At 49.3% G+C, this 26,589-nt stretch overlaps 1 protein-coding gene across 1 annotated transcript in view; it reads left to right on the forward strand.

Annotated features, from left to right (window-relative positions):
• The window catches only part of LOC139756376 (uncharacterized), a 380,293-nt gene that overhangs the window by 296,455 nt on the left and 57,249 nt on the right, over positions 1–26,589 (forward strand). The window contains 2 exon segments of the mRNA XM_071675765.1: positions 21,050–21,108; positions 22,923–23,096. Coding sequence (XP_071531866.1) covers positions 21,050–21,108; positions 22,923–23,096 — 233 coding nt within the window.

Consider the following 26,589-nt stretch of genomic DNA (forward strand, 5'->3'; position numbering starts at 1 on the left):
GTGCCTCTCACCAGCGTCTTGGTAACACCCTGGTGCTTCGTGGTGCCTCTCACTGGCGTCTTGGTAACACCCTGGTGCTTCGTGGTGTGCCTCTCACCGGCGTCTTGGTAACACCCTGGTGGTTGGTGGTGCCTCTCACCAGCGTCTTGGTAACACCCTGGTGGTGCGTGGTGCCTCTCACCAGCGTCTTGGTAACACCCTGGTGGTGCGTGGTGCCTCTCACCAGCGTCTTGGTAACACCCTGGTGGTGCGTGGTGCCTCTCACCAGCGTCTCGGTAACACCCCACAAGAGGCATTATGCGCCGTGTAAGGTCTTGCTAATATGGTTAAGTAGACTGTTGTTGGACGCGCTTTGCTGCCTGACGTTGCCGCTAGTTGTCATGTTCTCTCGTGTTTTAAGCTCACACAAGAGCGAGCCTCGGGGGTTTGTGTATAACGTGATGCGAAGGTTACTGTTCATACGTTAAGACTTGGCTCACGTCATCTCATGGGTGACCCCGGACAGACTACGATTCCCAGGAAGAGACTACGAGTCCCAGGAGAGACAAGGAATTCCGCGGAGAGACGACGAATTCCCAGGACAGATCACGAATACCACCACTCGCACGTTCGTGGATGACACTGTCAATCCCAGGATAGATTAGGATAACCTAGTCCACCCACGAGTTGACGAAGTCCAGGACGGGCTGTGAAGATGTTAGAGGACATTGGATAGATCGCAGGTGGCAAAACAGATGGATAGATTTGTCAGGTGAATGTGAGAAGGTGTGAAGCTAGGTCGTGGCTGGCTTGTCACCGAGGGGGAGGGGGCGAACTATAAGGCACCGTAGATTGGCGTGGGAAAGCACAAGCGAGGGGCGCGGGCGCGGGGGGCGGCGCCCCTACCCACGGGAGGGAGTCAGGGATGGATGGTCGGGTGTCCTTTGGCTCGGTGAGGAGAACGGGTGATGGTATGGGGATAGGACGAGAGAGAGGAGGAGGAGTGGGTGAGGGAGGAACGGGTGGCTGGTCGAGAGTCAGTTGGTAAGAGACCGCCAGGAGGAGCGACGAAGGGGCACGGGAGACGTTCCTCACGTGCTGGCCGGCCCAGTCACGGTTGGGGTTCAACTGATCGGGTTACCACGGGAAGGTCAGTACGACACGATGCTCTTCCTCGATCGCGCCAGCAGTGTTCGTGGATTTGCTCTGACTCCTCTTTTTTTTTCCCCCCCTTATGTAGGTCCTGGTGTGTGTGTGTGTGTGAGGACGTGCCTGCGTCTGAGGGGCGTTACATGGTGACGTAATGCCCCCGTGGAAACGCTCTAGTGGCGAGTGGTCGTGGAGAGAAGGATCAGTGTTTAACGAGAGGGAAGGGTTAGGATTTATGTACCAATCGTAGGTGTCACTGGGGGCTGCGATTGGCTGAATAGCAGAAAGGTTCGTTTTGAGGACCCCTCATATATATATATATATATATATATATATATATACACACACACACATATATATTTACGCGCTTAATTGTGATCTTTTCCAATATATATATATATATATATATATATATATATATATATATATATATATATATATATATATATATATATATATATATATGTGTGTGTGTGTGTGTGTGTGTAGCGCACGCGCAACAGACGCGGGTACACTATCGTAATGACGGGTGACTTACGACACAGTAGATCGGTAGGGGTTCATGAGGGTGACGGCACAAGCGCTTGTCAAACTCGGTGCAGGAAAGTTGATGGCCAGTTGGGGGTCTTGTGGGACTTGACAATGGAGGCAAAGTGGCGTGTGTGTGTGTGTGTGTGTGTGGCACCTGCCGCAGGAGCTGGCGCTCTGTCCAGTGTCGTCCCCCCCCCAACCCTAGCCTTCCCCCAGTTCGATGTTATTGACCACAGTTTTGTGGTTCTTAGTATTATTGTTGATCCGTTAAAGAAGGGTTTGGTAGTCCTTTGTGTTTATAACTCCAGGTCGTATAACCCCGGATTATATTAGGTTATCACAGGTGTCTTCCGGGTTACGTAACAGAGGGGTTGATTTTCTCTTCTTCCCTCCCTTTCACCCGTTTTCTAATATTCCTGTACCTGACTCCTCGTCTGGTTTGTGGGGGCCTCGGTGGGAGGAGGTATTGGCTTACGAGCCTACCTGACGAGCTGTTCCCACCACGGTGCATTTCTCTCTCTCTCTCTCTCTCTCTCTCTCTCTCTCTCTCTCTCTCTCTCTCTCTCTCTCTCTCCTCTCTCTCTCTCCCTGCACCCTTGGCACGGAGGAACTTTGCCGTAGACCTTCGAGGTAGTGGAACCGAAAGATTATGTTTTATTTTTAGAAATAGATATGGATGATCCTCTCTGTCTCTCTCTTCAAGGGAGAGAAGAGAGGAGAGTGGGAAGAGAGAGAGCCCTTGCATTTGCTTTCCTTTTCCTCAACTTCTTTTTAAAGGGACGCCACCCCTTATGTCAGTGGTGGTAAGGCCAGACCACCTGGCCTGGCTTGTGTGTATATCTATGTATCTGTGTCTTTGTAGCTCGTTGCGTCTCTACCTTCCATACGGTACGGTTGCCCCAAGCCCCGTCCCTGATTCTGATTGGTTTGAAAATTCAGAAACGCCTCTTAGAGGCAACTGACACGTATGGTGTGATAGCTGATAGAAATGGTCGAGAGTTATATGTCTGGCGGTTTACGCGTGCCTTGCCAATCCAATCCAAGCTGTGGCTGACACCAGTCCTACTCCTTGGTCTTGCTGGACGTGTCACATCTCGTCGGAAATGATTCATTCTGTCGTCCGTAAAGTTTTCACGTCTTCATCTCTTGGTCAGACGCGATTTATGCCTGACCGACACGGGCTGAGGAGCGACACAGGCTGCGATCAGCGCTACGGGCTGAGGGGAGTCGCTTTCAGTCACAATACTCCGTTCCTTGATAAAGTAAAGGGATCCCAGTGCTTTCGCCAGTTACCCCTGTACAGTCCCACCAGAAGCGTGTGGCATGCCTCACGGGTACGTACAGACGTAGCATTGGGGCTGACCAAAGCCTAGAGGAGGGAGGGACATTCCTTCAACGCCTCATCAGTATTGTTTACATGATATCTGGTCGGTATGGCGAGGATCATCGTGTCTCGGTGAGGAGGAGGGGGTCGGTTACGTCCGTGGTATGTTGGCTGTGAAGATGTGGTGGTCTGATGCGCGAGGCTGGAGGGAGCACGTGTGGGATGCGCGCCAGGTGAGGGCTTGAGCGTGCTCGCTGCTCCCCACTCCCCCCACTCCGTGCCACGTGTTGTTGCTTCTGGCTCCGCCAACACTCACCTGCTCCCCCACATTGACAGCCAGCCGAGTTTCGCTCAGATATATTTTCCTCACACCTGCCGCTGTAGGTGGCTTGATGAGAGAGAGAGAGAGAGAGAGAGAGAGAGAGAGAGAGAGAGAGAGAGAGAGAGAGAGAGAGAGAGGTAGCTCTCGCGGTGAGGGAACCTGCTGGAAATAGTCGAGGGGGGGGCATGATGGAAGAGGGGAGGCAGCGTCCTACTCCTCTGGCGGTAGGTTCCTGGACCGTGTATGTAAGCACGGCTGGCGAGGGTGGCGCAATAGATAAATATATATATATGTATTTACATATGAGCACCTGTTGCCTCTCCATCACCCCCCCACATACCCCACTACACAGTATCTTCCTCCTCCTCCTCCTCCTCCTCCTCCTCCTCTTCCTCTTCCGCTTCGAGAAGCGTTGAGAGTCTCGAGAGAGCAGGAGGCCAAGTGGTCATGTCATCTGCTGCAGTCAGTTCGGTAAGCATGTGTGAGAGTGGCGGACGCCCGTGGCCCGTGTGTTTGCCTTGATTGTGTCGAAGGCTTCAAGTCTCTCACGGAAGTCCGTGGCGAAGACGGACCTTGAATGAATGAAAAGAAAAAGAAAAAAAAAAAGGAAGGAAATGAATATATATGTATTTAATTTTTTTCTTTGAAAGCCGTGGGAGAGTTGCCCCTTTTTAAATAGGGGGTCAGTTTATAATCGTTCGTCGGAAAGACTTTGAGGTGATGACGGGAGTGTTTGAGAGCGGCGGACAAGGCCGTGGCCGTGTTGAGGGCAACACCACTGGACGTGGTAGAGGAGTGGCCAGGGGAGGGTCCCGAGGGACGGTCATGTTGTGCCATGATAGTGATGATGGTGTGAGGGCAGGAGGCGGGCGCACCCCGAGGTGTTGGGTGGAGGTAGGGGGTTGTGGGTGTGAGGGCAGTGTATTATAGGCAGACCCTGAATGTATTGGACGTAATGGTTTCCGGGGTCTTTATCACCGCCAGCAGGAAATATAACCAGTGGAACTCCTGTTGACAGTGGTGCTTAGTGGCATATGGGTGGAGGTGGTGTGGTGTGGTGGTGTCATTTTGAACTAGATTTTTTTTTTTTTTGCCGTCGTTGATGTCAGGATGTTACCAAAAACGGTCGCCCATTTCCGTATCCAGGAACAGTTACTGTATTGGTGGGTGGGAAGCGGGCCTACGTCTTCATCAACACAGACTCACAGTGGCTGTGGTTACAGGCAGATGAAGGGTGTGTGGGAGGAAGGCACGACAGTTAGCGTGGAGGGCCCCCGCAGCTGTGGGCCTGGCCTCATACATGTGTCTCCGGGAATTAAGTTAATCACTCTATTTACCAGTGTACATGCCCGGGGGCTCGGGCCAGCGCGTTGTGCGACGTTCAGCCAACGTGAGTAAGGATAAGGCAAGTATAGGTGAGTGTAAGGCAAGGCAGAGGTAAGGTGTCGGGGATCCATGGAGTCGATAGACCCACGCACACACAAGCGACACCCAACATTGGCTAGGGACGCTGAGGGGAGAGCCCCCTTGGGAGTCATCGTGCGACGTGAGCCTTTGTTTTGTAACCAGACCCGGCCACCTCCCTTACCCAGCAACACACTTGCCCATTAGTCTCTCCTCATCGTCCCTCATCCCCCCCGCCCTCACAAGTCTCCCTTTTATTGTCGAGAATTGGCCTGACACTGGACGGCCTGCCTCTCCTCTCCCTTCCTTGTTCCCACGCCATGAAGCTTCAGTCCAACAAGCATTCCTCCTCCTCCTCCTCCTCCTTCCAGTTGGAGGACGAACAAGTGCAAGAGGAGCGAAAATGAATTATGGAGAAAATGCACAAAAAGGATAACGATAATGAGAGGTGTTATGTAAGGGAAAGATAATGATCGGAGCCCAATTGTTCAGTCTGACCGCGAGGGGTAAAGACTAGGTCCTGACATGGAGGATGAAGGATGCATAAAGATTTTAGCAGCTGATGATATTACGTAGGTGTCAGGGGCCCACCGCCTCCTGCTGCGGGGTGTTGACAGGCCTGCTGGGGGATCCTGCCAGCGCCTCTTCCCTCCCTGTTGCTGGGTGCTGACCTCAGAGAGCGAAAGAGTGCAGGAGGGTTTATCCGTCGTGGCCCCCAGGTGCCGGTCCGTGACCCCGTAAGGGCACGAAGGACTCGGTGGGGCGAGCTAGGACAGGTTTCGCGAAGGTGGCCAGGGCGGCCCTGTGTTCACCTTCAGGAGGGACGTGCCTCCTGCAGGTAACCTGATACGGCAGAGGATCCGCAGGTGGCTCCCGGCCCGACTCCCAAGACCTGGGCCGAGTTGGAGGGGTTGTGGAGAGAGAAGGCTAAGGGACGGAGGCAGCGAGCGAATGCCACCAGGACTTCAACAGAGGCGGAGGAGGGAGACACGAGAGACACGGGGAAAGAGTTGGAGACAGAGAGGAAATCAAAGAGACTAGGAGACACCCACATGGTAAGAGGGGAGAAGGTCAGGTCAGGTTCCTCGTGTGTGAATCCTGGGGTAAGACAGCCCCCCCGGCCTTATATAAAGGACCAGCTGAGTGGGTCCGCCTGCCGTTGCTGTTGCTTCTGCCCCCTTTTCCTGTACCTGTAGCGGTGGTGCCCCAGACCCAGCGAGTCCTCCTGTAGCAGTGGCTGTATCCTGCCCTGACCCAGGGGCCTAGCCATGCATCCTGCTCAGGCGTCGGATGCTATTGGTGTATCGTCTTAGTCCACCAGTCTTGCTCTCCCCACCCGCCCCTGAACCAGAGTCTCTCCGAGACGGTATTTCACTTGGGGGGTTCCCTTTTCTCTTCATCCTCGCCTCCTGTATTATCCCCGTGGTTGTAGAGAGGTGGGGGTACGCGAAGAGGTATTTTTCAACTTCGTTATTCTTCGATTGTTAGCGACTGGAACGACAGGCGTGGGGGTTTCTGCGGTACGACACGCGAGCCGAGGTTTCCTATTCCACACTTAAGGTATGTGGAAGCCCACACCAGACACGGTCTCCCCCGCTCTCTAGCTCGGGTTACAGTCCCATTCCGGAACATTGGGACTCCTGTAACCTTAGCCCGTCATCCGCTCACCTTCGCCAACCTCAAGGTGTGTGTGTGTGTGTGTGTGTTGTTGTGTTTCATGTACTCCATCATCAAGAGATACACCCCCTCCCCCCGTTCTTGCTGAGCACGATGACGTCTCAGCAGCTAAAGCTGTATGTAGAAGACGCCTCAACAGCTAAAGCTCTACACGTAGACGACGTCTCAGCAGCTAAAGTTTTACGTAGGGGACGCCTCAACAGCTAAAGCTCTATACGTAGGTGACGTCTCAGCAGCTAAAGCTTTATGTAGAAGGCCTCAACAGCTAAAGCTCTATACGTAGACGACGTCTCAGCAGCTAAAGCTTTACGTAGAGGACGCCTCAACAGCTAAAGCTCTACACGTAGACGACGTGTCAGCAGCTAAAGCTTTATGTACAAGACGCCTCAATAGCTAAAGCTCTATACGTAGATGACGTCTCAGCAGCTAAAGCTTGAAGTGGAAGTATTTACTCTCCAGGTTAAGCATCACAGGCGACTGAGTCCTTAAGAAAAATTATCCAGCGACCACCACGGCAGCCACCACACAGCCAGCCACCCTGACCTGACCTACCCGAAGGGGAAGGATTGCTGTACCTTTGATCTCATGACGGCCTTGAGCACACTGCGCTACCTCACTCTTGTCGTCTGGCGCGGTGTGTGTGTGTGTGTGTGTGAGGGTGATGGCTTGACACTATCTGGCACGGTGTGTGTGAGATGATGACACTGGCACGGGGTGTGAGATGATAACACTGTCTGGCACGGTGAGGGTGATGGCTTGACACTCTCTGACGCGGGTGTGTGTGTGTGTGTGTGAGGGTGATGGCTTGACACTGTCTGGCACTGGGGTGTGTGTGAGGGTGATGGCTTGACACTGTCTGGCACTGGGGTGTGTGTGAGGGTGATGGCTTGACACTGTCTGGCACGGGTGTGTGTGTGAGGGTGATGGCTTGACACTGTCTGGCACTGGGGTGTGTGTGAGGGTGATGGCTTGACACTGTCTGGCACGGGTGTGTGTGTGAGGGTGATGGCTTGACACTGTCTGGCACTGGGGTGTGTGTGAGGGTGATGGCTTGACACTGGCACGGGTGTGTGTGAAGGTGATGGCTTGACACTGTCTGGCGCGGGTGCGAGATGATGACACTGTCTGGCACGGAGTGTGAGATGATGACACTGTCTGGCGCGGGGTGTTAGAATACAGTGGCATGATAGTAATATTTTGACTCGTACCTCTAATAGTTGAAGATATTCTAGTAATAAGGAATTGATAAATTTCGCATAAGGTAAACTGTTAAATGTATAAAGTTAACTATGAAACGTTCTTGAGGCAACTTCCTCCCCCCTTTCCCTTCTTTTTTTTCCGAGGCGTAGACTGTCCTGGGGACCGCAGGCCCATATCCAGGGCGCCTTGCTTAACCAACCTCTCCCACCAGGCCTACCAACCCATACACGGTCGCGCGCCGACCTAATGAGAACATTAAGACCTCACTTAATTATGATCCACTGCCCGTGTGTCACGGCAGATTAATAGGCGTGCGATATGCCTAAGGGGCCTCCCTTTACCGCTTGTGAACGACCAGCCCTCACCACCGGGCCCTGGCCCCAGGCGGCCCGTAAAGTGAAGTGCGGGGAGGGAGGCGCGCAAACGCCATCGTTAACCTATGGGCAGGCTGGCCACCACCCCATCGTTATGTGCTTGTTACGCCCACCTGCGTGACACAGCTGGTACATCGTGAGGCCTGGGGCCCTAGCCCTCTGGTAAAGAGGAGGGGGGGGGGGGAGAAGAAGGTGAGGGAAGGGGGGAAGAGTGGAGAGCAAATGACACGCGCTGTCCTTGGCGCCCTTGAGCGATTGTCTTTTGTCACGCTCGGCGGATGTTGTTGCCGCGATCGTCTTCTGTTTGTTTTTGTTTTTTTCCCCCCGCCTTTACGTTCATTGCCTCGCGTTGTAGGTTCGCCGTGAGCCCCCACTCACGCTAGGGCGGGTGGGGGTTTGTGTTTGGAATGGTCTTCTGTGGTGAGGTATAGAGAGAGAGGAGCTGTGAGGTTGGGAAGGATGGTCTGTGTGTCCTCTGTATAGACGTGTAGTGTGGGCCAGGAAGTAAAGCACATTCCTCCACCCACTGCGTGGCCCGTTCCTTGCCACCATTACCGCTCATCAGGGCCTAACTGGCTGCATTGCTGCTTCCACCCTCTGTGTGTGTGTGTGTGTGTGTGTGTGTGTGTGTGTCCTTCCATCAGTTACTGTCAACCTGTTGTTGTGACGATACATTTACGTACTTGTATTTTCGTACGCGTTCCGTTTCTCTCCTTCCAGCGGTTCTTGAAAGAGATAAAAGAATTGTTACTTTTTATTTTGGGGGAATAATTCTGAAACTTGCCATGAACGTATCAGACGTAGAGACATAGAGAGACCATCGAGACACATGAGAGACCAGCGAGACACTAACAGAGACCAGCGAGACACTTACAGAGACCAGTGAGACACATAGAGATTAGAGAGACACTTCGAGACCAGCGAGATACCCGAGAAACCAGCGTGACACAGAGACCAGCGAGACACATAGAGACAAGCGAGACACTTAAAGATACCATCGAGACATAGAAAGACCAGCGAGACACATAGAGAGACCAGGTAGACACACGAGAGACCAGCGAGACCCCTAGGGAGACAATGCAGTACCGTACCCGGGGGTATTAGGAACATACACGGGGCGTTATTAGAGAAACGTCTAGAACAAAACTTGACGTGTGGCTTTGAAGTCGGTCCAGGAGGAACTCATGATACATGATTACGTATGTCATGAATATGGCGGCGGCAGAGAGAGAGAGAGAGAGAGAGAGAGAGAGAGAGAGAGAGAGAGAGAGAGGTTATCATTCACCATGCAAGACGTGCGGTGAGCGCTACGCGTTCGCTCTGCCGGCCGTCTGTCCCTCCCTCCCTCCCTATTCCCTTCTCTGCCCTCCCTATGACGAGGGAGGGAGGGAGGGCGATGCAGTCTTAATTAACCACGTACATCAAGTCATCCACCCCCCGGGCCTCTGTTGGTTATAGCCCCCGAGCACCAGGTGGCGCGGTGCCCTGTTGGGCAAGGTTAGGGGGAGGAGGGTGGACGTCCACTACGGTAGGGGGACGTCCTGTTAGGCAAGGGTAGGGGGGAAGTGGCCATCCCCTGCAACAAGGGTAGGGGGGTCATCACGTGTAAAATGTAAGAGGGCCACGCACCAGGTCAGGATGGCCACACACCCTGGGTCACGATGGCCACACACCCTGGGTCACGATGGCCACACACCCTGGGTCAGGAGGGCTACATACCTGATCAGGATGGCCACACCCTGGGTCAGGATGGCCACAACCCCCTCGGGTCAGGATGGCCACACACCCTAGGTCAGGATGGCCACACACCCTGGGGTCAGGATGGCCACATATCCTGAGTCACGATGGCCACACACCTTGGGTCAGGATGGCCACACACCCTGGGGTCAGGAGGGCCACACACACTGGATCAGGATGGCCACACAATGAGTTAGGATGGCCACACAACACCCTGGGGTCAGGAGGGCCACACACACTGGATCAGGATGGCCACACAATGAGTCAGGATGGCCACACAACACCCTGGGTCAGGAGGGCCACATACGTGCACCGTGATCTCACGTGTCCCCCCCGGGTCACAAGGTGTACAGGTAGCCCGCCCGAGTTAACGAACCCCCGGGACGGGGTCAGGAGACCCGTGTGGGAATTCACTCCTCCTCGAACCTTGTGGCCACGGCTGGAATGTCTGGCATCTTATGCAACCGGTTTTCTTATTATTGACCAAAAGAAAGAAAGGGAAAAAAAGAAATATAAGTACCTGGCATTTCCGGTATGCATGAATTTCTGGGCCCCCGGGCTGGATGGATTTTAAGACCTTGGCAGGGAAGGAGGGAGGCTGGCTGTCCACAGGGAGAATTTGCCCGAAGCTGGACGCCCCGAAGCCCCTGTCGGGGAATTTGAATGGTGGTGGTCGCAACGCATTGCCTGGCTTACGCCTCCATACATGATTGCCCGAGATGACCAGGTGTCTCCAAGGGGGGGTCAGGTGTGCGTGTGTGTGTGTGTGTTGCACGCAAGTAGTGTACACACCAACCAAGTCAGGCGTGTACGTAGCAGCAATGCACACACAAAGAGTCTTCTGAGATGAGACATGGCCGGACGTGTTCGTTATGGACGTATTAACCTCCGTGAGGTCAAAGGCGACCCAGTTGCAGGAGGTGGGCCCTCACCTCCCCCTCCCCTCCCATAAGAGGGTAATGTCCAGCATCCGACGTGCCTGATATGAATGGGGGTCAGTGTGTGTGTGTGTGTGTGTGTGTGTGTGTGTGTGTGTGACCACGTGTACTGGGGCTTGCCTGACAGTGACACCCTGTGGCCTGCAGACCCACACTGGACAGTGAACACTGAGGAAGCAGACCCCACACTGGACAGTAAACACTGGAAGAAACTCAAGTGTAGCCATGTTATCCACACGTCTGGGATTTACTTATTTTTAATATATCATGTCCAAGCACAGAACACAAGCGTGCATACATCCAAGTTTGATTGCCTGGCCATGTAACCCGACCGTGTAAGTAAGACTCAGGTCAAAGAGCAGGCCGCCATCCCCAGACGTCGTACGAACTGTTTTGATCGAGGAGGAGAGGTCATATGAGAAGGTATTGCTCGTCTGATGATAAAAAAAAAAAAATGATGTCTTATGAATTTAGCGTCTGTATCGCTGACGTTCGTTACCGTAACATGTTGACTCAGACGCTAAACAAAAGCAAGTCATCTTCCAGTTGCCACTGTAGGTCGCCAGAGGTCAGCACAGACCGCGTGAGTCATTTGTTTCCCCAGGATTTTGGGTGGCGTCTGCAATGTACGCTATTGTTTGTGTGTGTGACAGGGTGGAGGTGCGAATGGTGGCGTCCAGTGATTAGTCAGTGAAGCAGATGCTTCATGTGTGTGTGTGTGTGTGTGTGTGTGTGTGTGTGTGTGTACAGCGGAGGTCAGCGTGTGTTACCGCCACCAACATGTACTTTGTCCTCCGTGGTTTGTGTGTGTGTGTGTTGAAGTGTTTTGAACGTGCGGTATATCATGTGTGTGTGGTTCACGGTACGTGGTGTATGGTCCTTTGTTCATGGTACGTGGTGTATGGTCCTTTGTTCACGGTGCGTGGTGTATGGTCCTTTGTTCATGGTACGTGCTGTATGGTCCTTTGTTCACGGTGCGTGGTGTATGGTCCTTTGTTCATGGTACGTGCTGTATGGTCCTTTGTTCATGGTGCGTGATGTATGGTCCTTTGTTCATGGTACGTGGTGTATGGTCCTTTGTTCATGGTACGTGGTGTATGGTCCTTTGTTCATGGTACGTGGTGTATGGTCCTTTGTTCATGGTACGTGGTGTATGGTCCTTTGTTCATGGTGCGTGGTGTATGGTCCTTTGTTCATGGTACGTGGTGTATGGTCCTTTGTTCATGGTATGTGATGAATGGTCCTTTGTTCATGGTACGTGGTGTATGGTCCTTTGTTCATGGTGCGTGGTGTATTGTCCTTTGTTCATGATACGTGGTGTATGGTCCTTTGTTCATGGTATGTGATGAATGGTCCTTTGTTCATGGTACGTGGTGTATGGTCCTTTGTTCATGGTGCGTGGTGTATGGTCCTTTGTTCATGGCACTTTGTGTATGGTTCTTGGTCTGTTCATGGTACGTGGTGTATGGTCCATGCTTTATGGTCCATCTTGCGTAGTACACAGTGTACATGGTGTACGTTGTGTACTCCCCCTGGTGGCGTGGCTTGTGTTACACTGTCAGTGGTTGATGGTTCACGGTGGGAGGGCAGGTGGTGGCGGGGCGGGGCGGGGCGGATGTCAGCTGCCGTCGGAAGTTCCTTGTCAGCCAGCTGGGTAGGGGCGGGGCTTGGGGTGTGGGAGGCCCCGGGAACGGCCAAGGGGGCGCGCGAGATTCAGTAGGGGGTCGGGTTGGGGGCGGGGGGCGGAGATAATGGGAGGGAGGGATCAGGGGATGAGATGGGAGGGGTAGTGGTTAAGGTAGATGTGGGTAGATCGGTTTCGGGGATAGATCGGTAGATAAGTATCGGGGGAAAGATATCGGCAAATTGCTGTGGATTGTTATCGTATACGGAGCTAAATTCATCAGTATCGTATGTTGTTTGATGTACTTGATTTTGACGGATTAAAGACGTGTATGTAGACACGCCTCACACCATTGTTTACCCTTTCAAATAATAATTACTCGTAGTGAAATGCTGAAGCTTTCCTGGCTAGTAACTTTGTATATATATATATATATATATATATATATATATATATATATATATATATATATATATATATATATATATAGACAATAATGCTTTTAAAAACTGAAAAGAAAACGAAGCTGGAGAATATGTATATATATGTCAAGAGAGACGAATCAAACTCAGCCCAGATTGGAAGTGTGACACGCGACCTCACTTGACGAGTCTTTACGTCACCCTTGACCTGTGTAGGAGGGTAGGTTACGAGGGGTAGGGTAATCCCATGTCATAAAAGCCTCGACGCTTGTGGTGCATCCACACTTGTGTCTTATCATGGCTGAGGCATCTGTCATAATCACTGATTAAGGACGGTTAGTCGTTAAGTAGTGGCAGGTGACAGTTCGAGAGAGGGCGCCCCGTGGGGGGGTGTGTGTGCTGGAGAGGAACTCGAGGCATTGTCCTCGGGAGGAGGAGGAGCAAGAGGAGGAGGAGGACCCTGCTCATCATGCCCCCAGAGGTCGTGCCGTCCTGTTGAGGAAGGGGGCGGGAGTTGCGAAGCCAGGCCAGGCCAGGCCGGGCCGGGCGAGCCGATTGTCACGTACGTACGTACGTATCGTTACCATTGAGGGGGGGGGGGGGTGGATATGTAGGCCAGCGTGTTCATACATCACCAGCTGCAGTGGCTCGCACCAGCTGGCGGGTCTGTCATGTGTTTGTACAGGTCTTGGGTAAGGAGCCCCCTGGCGAGGATAGACACAAGCTGAATTTTTACCCACCTAAAGGGATCGTTGTCTCTCTCTCTCTCTCTCTCTCTCTCTCTCTCTCTCTCTCTCTCTCTCTCTCTCTCTCTCTCTCTCTCCATCCTTCCCTTTATGTCATTGCTCGTCGACCCCCCCCCCCCCCCGTGATACCGCAGATGAGCGAGATGTGACTATTCATCCGTAAGTCTTTTTCGGGAGGAACGACAGGGGTTTCCCCCCCAAGTGTTGGTCGTCAGCGCCAACGTGAGGCGAGCGTGTAAGGTCAAGTCGTGTGGTTGAGTCAGAACGGTGACTGGTGGTGAAACAGGCGTGTGTGTGTGTGTGTGTGTGTGTGTGTGGAGGGAAGGAGAGGGTGTTGAGTAGACCTGCAAGCTTCATTTATTTTTTTTCCTACAGTCCAACCTCAGGTCTCTTCTGATTTGTGATTCTGGTTTTTTATCACAGTGTAGGGTCGGCGAGGCGGGGGGGCCAGCACACACACACACACACACACACACACACACACACACACACACACACAACACTCCGTGTCATGAGAGAGAGAGAGAGAGAGAGAGAGAGAGAGAGAGAGAGAGAGAGAGAGAGAGAGAGAGAGAGAGAACCTGTTGCTTCATCGTTTATTTGCACAAGGCTTAGACTCAAACTCTCCGGCTGGGATGAGTGTACCGGCTATAATTATATCGTGAAAAGTGGGTACGCTGTGCTCATACAAGCTCGCTCACGGTAACCAAGTGGGTTTCCTGTACAAAACATAGATGGCTCGCTCTCTTGTCGCTCCTGTCATTCTCCAGCTCCCGTGTGTGTGGACAAATTTTAATTGATAGCTGCTGTGCCGATTGGAATGTAGCACGTAATTAGGGAAGGGGGGTGGAGGATGGGGAGAAGAAAAGTTTAGGGGAGCGAGATGGTTTGTGAAATGCGGACGAGCCGGGCTTAGCGTGCGGTGGTGGGGTGTGTGATGAATCGTTTTAGCATTTTTTTTTTTTTGGGGGTGGGATGTCTTGCAGGGAGCTCAAGGTTAATCAGGTCTTGCGCTTGTGTATCATGTTACTTCCCTTGGGGGTTAGGAGGAGGAGAGAGGGGAGGGACGGTGTCGTAGGGCGGGGCCCGAGTGGCTGGGTTGGGAGGTTATCCTCAAGTATCCGGGTTGACCTTTGGCTTTAAACCATGCAGGTTACCACGCGAGGCAGAGGAGGACAAGCTCGCGCCCTCCCCCTCCGCACGGGGTGGGAGAGCCGTGCGTGTGGCCAGCCATGGGGTCCCTGGCTTGCTCCGCCTGACCCACAGTAGTCGCAAAAGGACTCCGTTCGTCAGCTGTGGTCGTACAAAAGGCTCTGTCTCCCTTTTTTTGGTATTCAGTTACTTATAAATCGTACGCTTGATATCTCATCTTTTTTTTCTTTTAAGAGCCTGGATCCCATTAAGGCCGGTACAAGTGGGTATTTGTTTATTAAGATGGGTTTAGATGCGACACAGGTTTCGTTATGATGGAGAGGGTTTTCATTCTCGTCCAGCGCTAGTTTCGCGTAGACCCCAAGCGCAAGCCGGGCGATATGAAGGCCTGGTTGTTACATATACCACAAGAGTTTGATCCTCTTGCCTCCCGCCCTACGAAACGCTATTGAGGGATGGTTAATGAATGCTGGCAGGCAGGCCACAACCACTGCCTTGGTCATGCACTTGCTGTGTGTGTGTGTGTGTGTGTGTGTGTGTGTGTGAACCCCCCTCGGCAGCCACGGCTGGGTTTTCCACGCTGCTACTGAGGGTACGACCCCACACCCAGCTTATGTCGAACACATTTGAGTGATTTAAACGTTAGGGTAAAGTCATATTTTTGAAGCTGTTGGTCTACAGAGATCTGCGCGTCCTCCCCCGCCCGCTCCCTTTATAAACACCCAAGCCTTCCCCGAGTCGCTAGGAATATGGAACGTGGGTGGAGGGATGGTTGGGAAGGTTGAGCCCCAGATGTCGTGAGCTCCCGGAGGTCGGCTGAGGCTGTAACACGCAATCGTCGGAAAGCAGAAGTCTCCCCTGGGGAGTGAGGGAAGCTGGATTGAGGTGACCACCGGCTCGCAGGTCTATTGTCTGATACCCCGGCGTGTGTGTGTGCGTGTGCGGGTCGTGAGAGAGTTTGAGGCAGTTTTATACATTCGAACCCTCACCTAACCTGACCTGACCTAACCTAACCTAACCTAACATAGCCTAGTCTGACCTGACTTGACCTAATCTAATCTGACATGACATGACCTGACCTAACTTGACCTAACCTAACCTAGTATGACCTGACCTGACCTAACTTAACCTAATCTAACCTGACATGACATGACCTGACCCAACCTGACCTAACATAACCTAACCTGACCTAACCTAACCTAACCTAACCTAACCTAACCTAACCTGACCTGACCTGACACCTGACCTGACCTAATCTAACCTAGCGTGACATAGCAAAGCGTTGCTAGGAGTGAGGTCAGTCTTACTTCAGTCATATCATTATGTTGAATCCATAAAACATCGACCCTGGGGTCTGAGGTCATTTACCCAAAGCGAGCAGCCACGTTAACTTTCGTCCTTGTTGACGACTGTAACTGCGATGTTCAGTTAACTACGTGATAATTAATGGTGTCAGTCATCATGTGTTGATGAGTGAGTTAGAGAGAGAGAGAGAGAGAGAGAGAGAGAGAGAGAGAGAGAGAGAGGATGTGGGTTATGTCTTCTCCTCGCTGACCGCTCATCATTCCCACTTGATTTCACAAGGAACAAAGAATTTCCCTCACCCACCGCCCCACCCCCAAAGCCAGTCTGCGCCATGGATGACGTCACGTGCACCACTAACCCCGTGAGCGCACGTCAGCACGACCCCTAAGCACACGTCAGCACGACCCCTGAGAGCACACGTCAGCACGACCCCTGAGCGCACGTCAGCACGACCCCTGAGAGCACACGTCAGCACGACCCCTGAGAGCACACGTCAGCACGACCCCTTAGCACGTCATCACGACCCTTGAGAGCACACGTCAGCACGACCCCTGAGAGCACGTCAGCACGACCCCTGAGCACGACACGTCAGGGGGTGGTCAACACCACCTTCCGCTTGGACGTCGTGCAGTCGTCGTGCTCAAGGGTCGCACACTCGTGTTCAAAGACGGCCAGTCAGTTGTACATTCACATGTTTATTGATATGTTTTATATCAAGAGCATATCATTACCACACACACACACACACACACACACAGGGTATACCGGCAGCGAATCAGCTTCGTCCATATATATATATCACACGAGAGAAATACCTTGGTAGCTGTCAGCCAATGGCAGCCGTGCTTCCATAGCGCTCCAGAGCAGCTCCTGTCAGCGCTCAGTTTACAAATATACTCAGTTACACATAAACTATCAGCCAATCATAGCTTTGTTTACATTAAGTATACCGTGAGCTTTATCCAGGGTAAGCCGCTGCGTTACATGATAAACTTTCAGGCCTTTGCAGTTTTCTTCCGTACTTGGCTTAAACTTGTGGAACTTTTTCTCTCTGCACAGCTAAGGTTGCGATGTCTTCCAAGGCTCTCGTAAATCACCAACAGTTCCCCCCCCCCTCCTTTTTTTTTTTTCATTTAAGCAGGTTTTCCACTTTGCTATGTCATAGAAACTTCATAATTACCATGAAAGCAATGTATACCTATAACCTCGGAAGGTTGGTGAATGTAATAGACTCGTTGGAGGTGTAGACGCCAAAATGGGTATACCCATGACTTTGTGCATCTGTGGTTCCAGGTAATGCAGTGAGTGAGGGTGACGACAACGCCTTGAACATGAGCAAGATTTTATGAAAAGTGGGTTGTGTGTGACGTCCAAGGGAGGCCTTGGCCGGATGTGATTGCAGTCAAGAATATAGCAATATAGGTGTTGTAAATGGACGTAGGTAATTATTTCTCCATGTTACGCATAATTTGCTTATGGGTACTTACAACGAATTTTTTTTTACCGAAAAAAGCTGGGCTATAGCGTAGCACTGCTAAGAGGCAGGGCTATAATAGCGTAGCACTGCTAAAAGGCAGGGCTATAATAGCGTAGCACTACCAAAAGGCAGATAGAAATGTCAGCAGCTTTGGGCCGAGGAGGAGTGTGTGACTCTTGGCCACATTTTGAAATGCGTCCGTCACGAACCTACCAGATGCCCAGGCGGGTAGCACCGGCAGCTCTATACCTACCTCCCTGGTCGACGGCTGCCTACCAGAGAGAGAGAGAGAGAGAGAGAGAGAGAGAGAGAGAGAGAGAGAGAGAGAGAGAGAGTTAGATTTTGATTCCAGGTCTTTTATTAGTCCAATCAGAGATAGAGAGTTGTCAGCCAGTTAGGTGAGATGGGAGTTGTGTTGGCTGGTGGCGGGACCAGTTGCGACGCGAGACCCGTGTGACCAACCCAAGGCTTTCCTGGCCTGCCCAGCCTAGCCTGCTGTAGTCAGGTCCGGCCCACCCGCCCTGGTCTGGTCTTATCCGACCCACTCGCTCTGGTCTGGTCGACCCGCCTCCCCCCCTCCTACCCCCTACCAAATTGGATAAAACCGTGGCCAGTAGTCTTATTAGTGTGGGGTCGTCGTAAGACGTGGTCAGTGGTCGTGTTACCGGAGGGTCGTCACAAGAGACGTGGCCAGAGGTTGTGTTACCGTGGAGTCGTCGCAAGACGTGGCCACTGGTCGTATTACTGTGGGGTCGCCAGGAGACGTGGCCACTGGTCGTATTTACTGTAGGGTCGCCAGGAGACGTGGCCACTGGTCGTATTTACTGTAGGGTCGCCAGGAGGCGTGGGCCACTGGTCGTATGACTGTATGGTCGCCAGGGGACTTGGCCACTGGTCGTATGACTGTGGGGTCGCCAGGAGACGTGGCCACTGGTCGTATTTACTGTAGGGTCGCCAGGAGACGTGGCCACTGGTCGTATTTACTGTATGGTCGCCAGGAGACGTGGGTCACTGGTCGTATGACTGTGGGGTCGTCAGGAGACGTGGCCACTGGTCGTATTTACTGTAGGGTCGCCAGGAGACGTGGGTCACTGGTCGTATGACTGTGGGGTCGCCAGGAGACGTGGCCAATGGCCGTGTTATGGTTTGGTCGTCACGTATGGACTGTGGCCTCAAAGGAAACATCTGTGGAGCGTGCTCCTCCCTGGGCAAGGACGCACCTGTCCGGTTTATGATTTTGTGGCTGGTTAATCGCTTGACAGCACCGTCGTACGGTCTCGTTTTGCTTCAGGGCTCAAGGATTAATGTCATGGCTCGTTAGGAAAGTGATTAGTAAGATGTGAGTTGTAGGGGGATGTTTAGTGTGAGGGGGAGAAGGAGGGTGTAGGTGTGGGAGGCGCCCTTCCTCCGTTGTCGTGGATGGTGGGAGGCTGTTGTCCATCCACACCAGACGTGGCCCAGCTCCCTGGCGCATTGCTTCGATGGAAATGAGATTGTCATATCCGTTGGACGCTCCGGGAGCTCGGCTTACTGCCTGATGAGTGAGTGATCTCCCCCTCCCCCTCCCTTCCTCATTTTGAGTATCGCTCCCTTGTGAGTCTCCGTGTGCGCGCCCATCATAAACCCGGTCGACCCGCCCGTCTTCACCACACCAGCTAGTCACGCTGCCCTGCCTCATTACGCACGCCTTCCGAACGTTCAGCCTCACTTGATCTTCTTAGGGCGTCTCCCTCTTGACATATACACACATCTGGCATGACTCTCCCTTTGACAGAGAGACGACATGGAGTCTTGGTATCGATGGTCCATACTGGGTGTGGGAATCGTGGACGGGTGGGATGTGGGTGTGGGTAATGACGCCTTGAGACTCGTCTCCTATGGCCATTCGATGGATTCTGATGGAACTTGGCGAGAAAGCTGGAACTCCTAGAAGGATGGATGTTGAGTGAGATGGGTAGTTACGGACGAGTGATTACAGTTAATCACCATCGCACGTTGAATTCTTAAAAACAGGATACTCAACTACTGATGATAAGACATTGGCCCGTGTCACCCAGTGTGGCTCCCAGAGCCACACTGGGTGGGGAAGAGGGTGAACAGGAGACCTGATGGTCCATATTGTGGTAGGAACAGAACAGCACAGTAGATGACCACTTCCCCCTCCCCTCCATCTCCCCCCTTCCCACCTATCCCTCCGGCTCAACTGCCGGATGGAAAAAAAAAAAAGTGAGAAAATTATACCATGGCAGTACTGCTGGTCAAGATGCCGCCAAGGGAGTTTCATCGGAAAAGTAAAAGGAAAAGGAAAGCCTACGGCTCAGAAACGACATAGAATCGACAAGAGGAGAGGACTGGGAAGGCATGAGATATGCAGGGCAATGTTATCCCCAACGCGTCAGAGGTTAGAGGGGTAAGCCGATGCTAACCCGAACTTATTATACACGTAAAGTTTATTGCAAGTTGGGTAGGGTGGTGGGAGTGTCCGTAAATTCCAATTATCGCCACACTGAAACCATCAAGGGAATCGAGAACGAGTTCTTACGTTCCCATCGCCATCTTAGGAAAGAACATTGTGGACATTTTGTTCTGTAGGAGAGTTGACGAACGTAGTAGTCATTCGTTATAACGTACAGTTCAAGTTATCGGGATTTGGCTTAAAAAAAAAGATGAAAATAAATAAATATTACTCATTCAAACTTCGTCTGAAATGACCGTGAAAGAAAAGTAGAAATGTGACCTACGACGTAGAACGTAAAATTGTGAAGAAGAAAAAAAAAGACTACGTCCCTAAGGTACATTTCTTCATAGAGAATATATGGGGCACAACGATTGTGTTAAATAAATACCAAAAACGTTCGACTTTTTTTTTTTTTTTTGCGTTTTCTGTGGACACAAACGTACATCATGTTGACAGACTCCATACACTACTGCCGAGTTTAAGCCAGCCGTAGCGTTAGTAAGGTAAGCGTTGGTCAGTAGAGAATGGAAGGTGCAGTTGTTGATTTCACCATTTGTTGCTGGCGTGTTAATTAATGTATGACGATGTAGCTGAGATGACCTGATTCGATGGAGATGCAGTGATGGAGGGAGGGAAGATGGCTGATGGAAAGTGTTAGTGATGGAGGAGGGTAGCTCGAATGATTCAGGTGAATTGATGGAGAGTGGGTCCCTGGCTTGTGGAGGTGTGTAGTGATGGAGAAGAGGAATCTAGCTGGAGGAGGAGAGAGAGAGAGAGAGAGAGAGAGAGAGAGAGAGAGAGAGAGAGAGAGAGAGAGAGAGAGAGAGAGAGTTTAAGTCTCCCAGGCTGGGTGGGTCATCCAGCTAACCTTGTGTAAACACAAGCATTGCCAACACCACCATCATGATTTACTGGTCTCGGTTTGGGTTGACAACAGAATGTAACCTGGTTTTATGCGCGTGCTTGGTGGCGGACTCTCTCTCTCTCTCTCTCTCTCTCTCTCTCTCTCTCTCTCTCTCTCTCTCTCTCTCAACTGATCCTTTGGCTTCCCCGTCTCCATTTCATCACTTTACGTGTGTGTGTGTGTGTGTGTGTTTGTGTGTGTGTGTAAAACGTTCGCTATATGTTAATTGATGTACGTGAAAAATAGAAGGACATCGATGTACATTGTGCATGATGATACCAGAACATAGGTGTCTAATGCTTTTTGTTTCTCTCTCTCTTCCACAGCAAGAAGAATGCTATCATCCTCCGCACACAGCTGTCAGTACGGGTCCACGCCATTATTGGTGAGTATTGAGACCCGTTTATGTCTGTCCGTCTGTGATGATTCACATGTCTTGTCTGTGAGGCTTTGTTTTCATCTGCCTGTATGTCTCTGTGGGGATTGCATCAGTTTCTGGGTTTTTTTTATGCCTTCGTCCGTTTAACTTTCAGTTTGAGACTGTATATAAGAAAGATATTTAAGCTCATGAAGGCTAGATTAATACCCCTGTCTCTTGGTATCATACGGTTTTTGTATTAGCTAGAATTCACATTATTTGCATTCTAGATTTCCCCTCCCTCTCTATGGAAAGCGATTCTTGCATCATTTGTTTGGCTGCTGGGTACACTGACCATCCGGCTATGTTGTCCATATTGAAATAATGACTTCGATGGATAGGCGTTCCAATTTTGTATGGGGGGTGGTTGGTCTTTAGTTGTGTAGTACTGATTTGGAAGAAAGGGGTCTAGTTGCTTCTACATAAAATTGAGTGCCAGGTGCGTTGAGTTGGGATAATTTTAGGAGGATCTTCGTTTCAGTGTTCTTGATGGTGTGTTTGTAGCTGCTAGGAAACCAGTAATTGGTGTGTGTATCATTTTGTGTGTCTTGCTGTTATGTCATACTTGCTTTGAGAGAATGGAAGACCAGGCAGTTTAGACATTGTTTAAAGTGGAGGGATGAATTTTTTTTTTTCTTAGAGGATGTTGAGGTATCCTTTTTCTTTTCCAAATCTGATGCCAGTTAGTATTCTGAGGGCATTTAGTTTGTGGGTTGCTTTTATATTTATGTTATTGGTGTGGTGAATAAATGTCGCGTGTATGTCTTATGTTATGCTCGGCTTGAGAGTGATAGTCCTATCTGTCAGGAGTTTAAAGAGTGAATGAAGATTTCTGTGGAGATGCTGACATTATATTCTGGGTGAGCCATTGTTCCTCTTGTGTACTGTAGTGGTGCATGTTTGTTGTTTCCCCTGGGGGTGTGTCAGGTTACTGTGATGTCATCTGCATAATGAAAGGACTTTTATGTTATTTTGCTAGAGATAATGGAAGATGGTGTAGGAAGAGATCGAAGAGGGTTGGAGAAAGAACTGCTTCCTAGGGAGCTAGGATGTAGATATAGAGTTTTAACAATTTTGGAAGTGAAGCTCTTGTGAGTGACTCCGCCATGGCGTCTGGCTATGAAATTGGCCAACCAATTTTTGTCAAGTGTTGTGGAGGGTGGTGTCAAGTATCTTTAGTGTGAAAATGTGTCGGGGACAGTTTTGAATGCCCTTTGTTGTCTATTGCCACTAGTACTTTGTGTGAGGGGAAGGTGCTGTAGTTGGTTGAAACCATCTAGGATATGTTGTGTGAGGTCATCATGTAACGTGGTCGAGTGTTTGGGTTTGAAGCCATGCTGAGTGTGGTGAAAGTGGAATGCTTTGTTTGATTCTGTTAGGGATCATTTTTTCAGCAGATTTGGCTTTTGAGGATAGAGGTGTTGTGGGATGAATCTTAATTAAACTTGAAAAAAAAGAGCTTCTTTTCTTAGTCCCAGTCTCACATTCAGAGAATGAAAGAATCGTGCATTTGTACTTTTAACTGCTTGTAAGTCCCAGAATGATGTACTTTCTGATTAATTTTTATAGTAAAACTGGAAATCTGAGAGATGGGACTACATGACTGGTATCTCCACTCTCTGTACATATATGGTTAATCACAAATAGGGGGAAGAAAAAGGCAGAAGAAAATCCTGGCAATTTTGTATATATCAGAAGTCATGTTTACTGTTATTTTCGTAGTTGTATTCATCATCTGCTTATGCCATAGAAGTACTCATAGTAACCACGAACTCCAACAGAGAAATTGCTCAACTCAGAAGGCCGAGAACTGCGACGTGCACTCTTCTCCCTCAAGCAGATCTTCCAGGATGACAAAGACCTGGTCCATGCCTTTGTTCAGAATGATGGTCTTACCTGCCTCATTAAGGTGGGCTCCTCTGCCGACCAGAACTACCAGAATTACATCCTTCGAGGTGAGGGATGTGCAGCATTTAGTTGCTTATTCCATATTATATGTGTACAAAAATGTTGTTGGTATTGTAAAATTACAGGGGCTTTAATGAAAGAAATTAGGCTTCTTAAATTTGTAGATCACTAATTCATGTTTGTTCTTGTTTCACCTCTTAACCCGGTATTCATATCTTCACAAAGATGCTTTTAGTGATAGATATAGTAATGAATGTTCCTGAGTAAAATTTTGATAAAGTTTGCCTAAAGCAGTCAAGAATGTTTATTTTTTTTGTCTTGCTTGTTCATTGTTCCCATATTTTTTTGTCTTGTTCAGTTTTCCATATGAACAAGGTAATGCTATGAACAGACAAAGAATAGCCTTATTTAATCACATCTGCTCTTTAGCTGTCATACATATACACAAAAGCAAGAGCCCAGTATCCACAGCCAATCTCAAAGACCATTCCATAGTTTCTTGTGACCACTTCATATGCCTAGGTCCATCCCATTGCTACACAGCTATCTACCCACAGTTCTCTCAGTACCATGCATGCCACTCACCCTCCTATATGTTTAGGCCCCAATCACTCAAATCCTTTATCCTTCCATCTCCCTGGTCTTTCCCACCCCTTTGCTCCCTCCTCTTTTAATCACTTTTTTTCTTTTGCTTATCCATTCCATATACTTTACTCACTCTAGCATATCCCCTTCAGCACCATCATTTTTACTCCACTTACTATCATGTCGCTCTCTTACGAATTATATAACTTTAATTTCAGACATTGAGGTCTCAAAGCCAAGTATCTCTGACCGTGATATGACTAAAGTGTTACTGACTGAAGCACTAAATGGATACAGGTGGACAAGTTGGAATAAATTATCTCTCTCTCTCTCTCTCTCTCTCTCTCTCTCTCTCTCTCTATATATATATATATATATATATATATATATATATAGTTTGGTAAAGTGTGTGAAAGAAGAAAGTTAAGAGTAAATGTGAATAAGAGCAAGGTTATTAGGTACAGTAGAGTTGAGGGTCAAGTCAATTGGGAGGTAAGTTTGAATGGAGAAAAACTGGAGGAGGTAAAGTGTTTTAGATATCTGGGAGTGGATCTGGCAGTGGATGGAACCATGGAAGTGGAAGTGGATCATAGGGTGGGGGAGGGGGCGAAAATCCTGGGAGCCTTGAAGAATGTGTGGAAGTCGAGAACATTATCTCAGAAAGCAAAATTGGGTATGTTTGAAGGAATAGTGGTTCCAACAATGTTGTATGGTTGCGAGGCGTGGGCTATGGATAGAGTTGTGCGCAGGAGGATGGATGTGCTGGAAATGAGATGTTTGAGGACAATGTGTGGTGTGAGGTGGTTTGATCGAGTAAGTAACGTAAGGGTAAGAGAGATGTGTGGAAATAAAAAGAGCGTGGTTGAGAGAGCAGAAGAGGGTGTTTTGAAATGGTTTGGGCACATGGAGAGAATGAGCGAGGAAAGATTGACCAAGATGATATATGTGTCGGAGGTAGAGGGAACGAGGAGAAGTGGGAGACCAAATTGGAGGTGGAAAGATGGAGTGAAAAAGATTTTGTGTGATCGGGGCCTGAACATGCAGGAGGGTGAAAGGAGGGCAAGGAATAGAGTGAATTGGATCGATGTGGTATACCGGGGTTCACGTGCTGTCAGTGGATTGAATCATGGCATGTGAGGCGTCTGGGGTAAACCATGGAAAGCTGTGTAGGTATGTATATTTGCGTGTGTGGACGTATGTATATACATGTGTATGAGGGTGGGTTGGGCCATTTCTTTCGTCTGTTTCCTTGCGCTACCTCGCAAACGCGGGAGACAGCGACAAAGGAACAGAGAAGGGGGCCAAGTGAGGATATTCCCTCAAAGGCTCAGTCCTCTGTTCTTAACACCACCTCGCTAATGCGGGAAACGGCGAATAGTACAAAAAAAACTATATATATATATATATATATATATATATATATATATATATATATATATATATATATATATATATATATACACATATATATATATCCCCTGAGGATAGGGAAGAAAGAATACTTCCCACGTATTCCCTGCGTGTCGTGGAAGGCGACTAAAAGGGGAGGGAGTGGGGGCTGGAAATTCTTTTTTTCTTTTCCTTTCAAACTATTCGCCATTTCCCACATTAGTGAGGTAGCGTTAAGAACAGAGGACTGGGCCTTTGAGGGAATATCCTCACCTGGCCACCTTCTCTGTTCCTTCTTTTAGAAAATGAAAAGAAAAAAAAAAATATATATATATATATATATATATATATATATATATATATATATATATATATATATGTGTGTGTGTCAAGGAACTTTGACTTATATTCTGAAAAAATAAAGTGGAACAGAGTAAATAATCTTATAGAAAATATGCAATAGTTGGATAGTCTGAGTAGCAGTAACAAAGAAAAACAATCTGCTACTGGCTCATAGAAATGATCATAAAACTAATGCCAAGTAAAAGAAAGTATAACATGTAGAGAAAGACACCATGGGATCGATAACAGCAGGTTAATGGCCAAAGAGAATGAAAGAAAAAACTGAACTTTGCAACAAGTAAAGACCGAATGGAACAAGACAAAATAAAGATTGCAGACAATGAAATAGTGGAATCAGTCAGGGAACAGAGATTTAAAGAAGGAAAAGTAATGCTATCCCGTTTGTTCTTATGTTTTTTTTGCACACTCTTAACCTCCTTTCAAAGCATTTTCTTTACTTTTCCTAAAGCTTGCTGGTACTTTCTCACCCCAACTTTCATATGCCTTCTTTTTCAGCCCCTGCATCTTTCTCTTGGCCTGCTGCTTTCTTTTGTACTTCCAGTTTCTTGCACTCCTTTCTTGCAAATAAGGTCCATGTATATCTCTTTTCTCTTTTGCTAACTACTTAACTTTCTCATCCCACCACTAACTACCCTTTCTTATCAGTCCACCATCCACTGTTCTGCATGCCACATACTTCTCTCACACATATAAGCAGTACTTTCGTAAATACCTCCCGTTCCTCATACACTCTTCAAGATTCATTTTATCTCACTTTTTGTCATTCTACACTCAATTTCTCCTGATATCTCTTCACATGCCTCTTTTTCAGGCTCATGAACAGTCTGAGTATTTATTGTATATCTCTTAATCATGTGACTTAAGTAGCTTGAAATACTCTTCATTTACATCAACAAAATCATATATAGGGTAATTATTTTATCATAGCTTCCCTTCTTTCCTTACAGTTGAATGGTTGTATCTTTATGAAGTTTTCTTCATACATCATTTTCCAAAGTTTTGTTACCCTCTCAGAAGTACTCTTATGTGCTGTGCCGTCTCTTTAACTATGTTTTATAGAGAGACCATACCGGTGCATTATATTCCATTCTTCATCTTGGTATTTTGTGAAGATCCTTTTCCTTGAAGCATTACAAAATGACCTGCAAGTGATTTACTTTACTATCATGACCATTGTATCTCTCTGACAAGAAGTCTAGTGAT

Source organism: Panulirus ornatus, chromosome 21 (genome assembly GCF_036320965.1).
Source record: "Panulirus ornatus isolate Po-2019 chromosome 21, ASM3632096v1, whole genome shotgun sequence".
Lineage (NCBI taxonomy): Eukaryota > Metazoa > Arthropoda > Malacostraca > Decapoda > Palinuridae > Panulirus > Panulirus ornatus.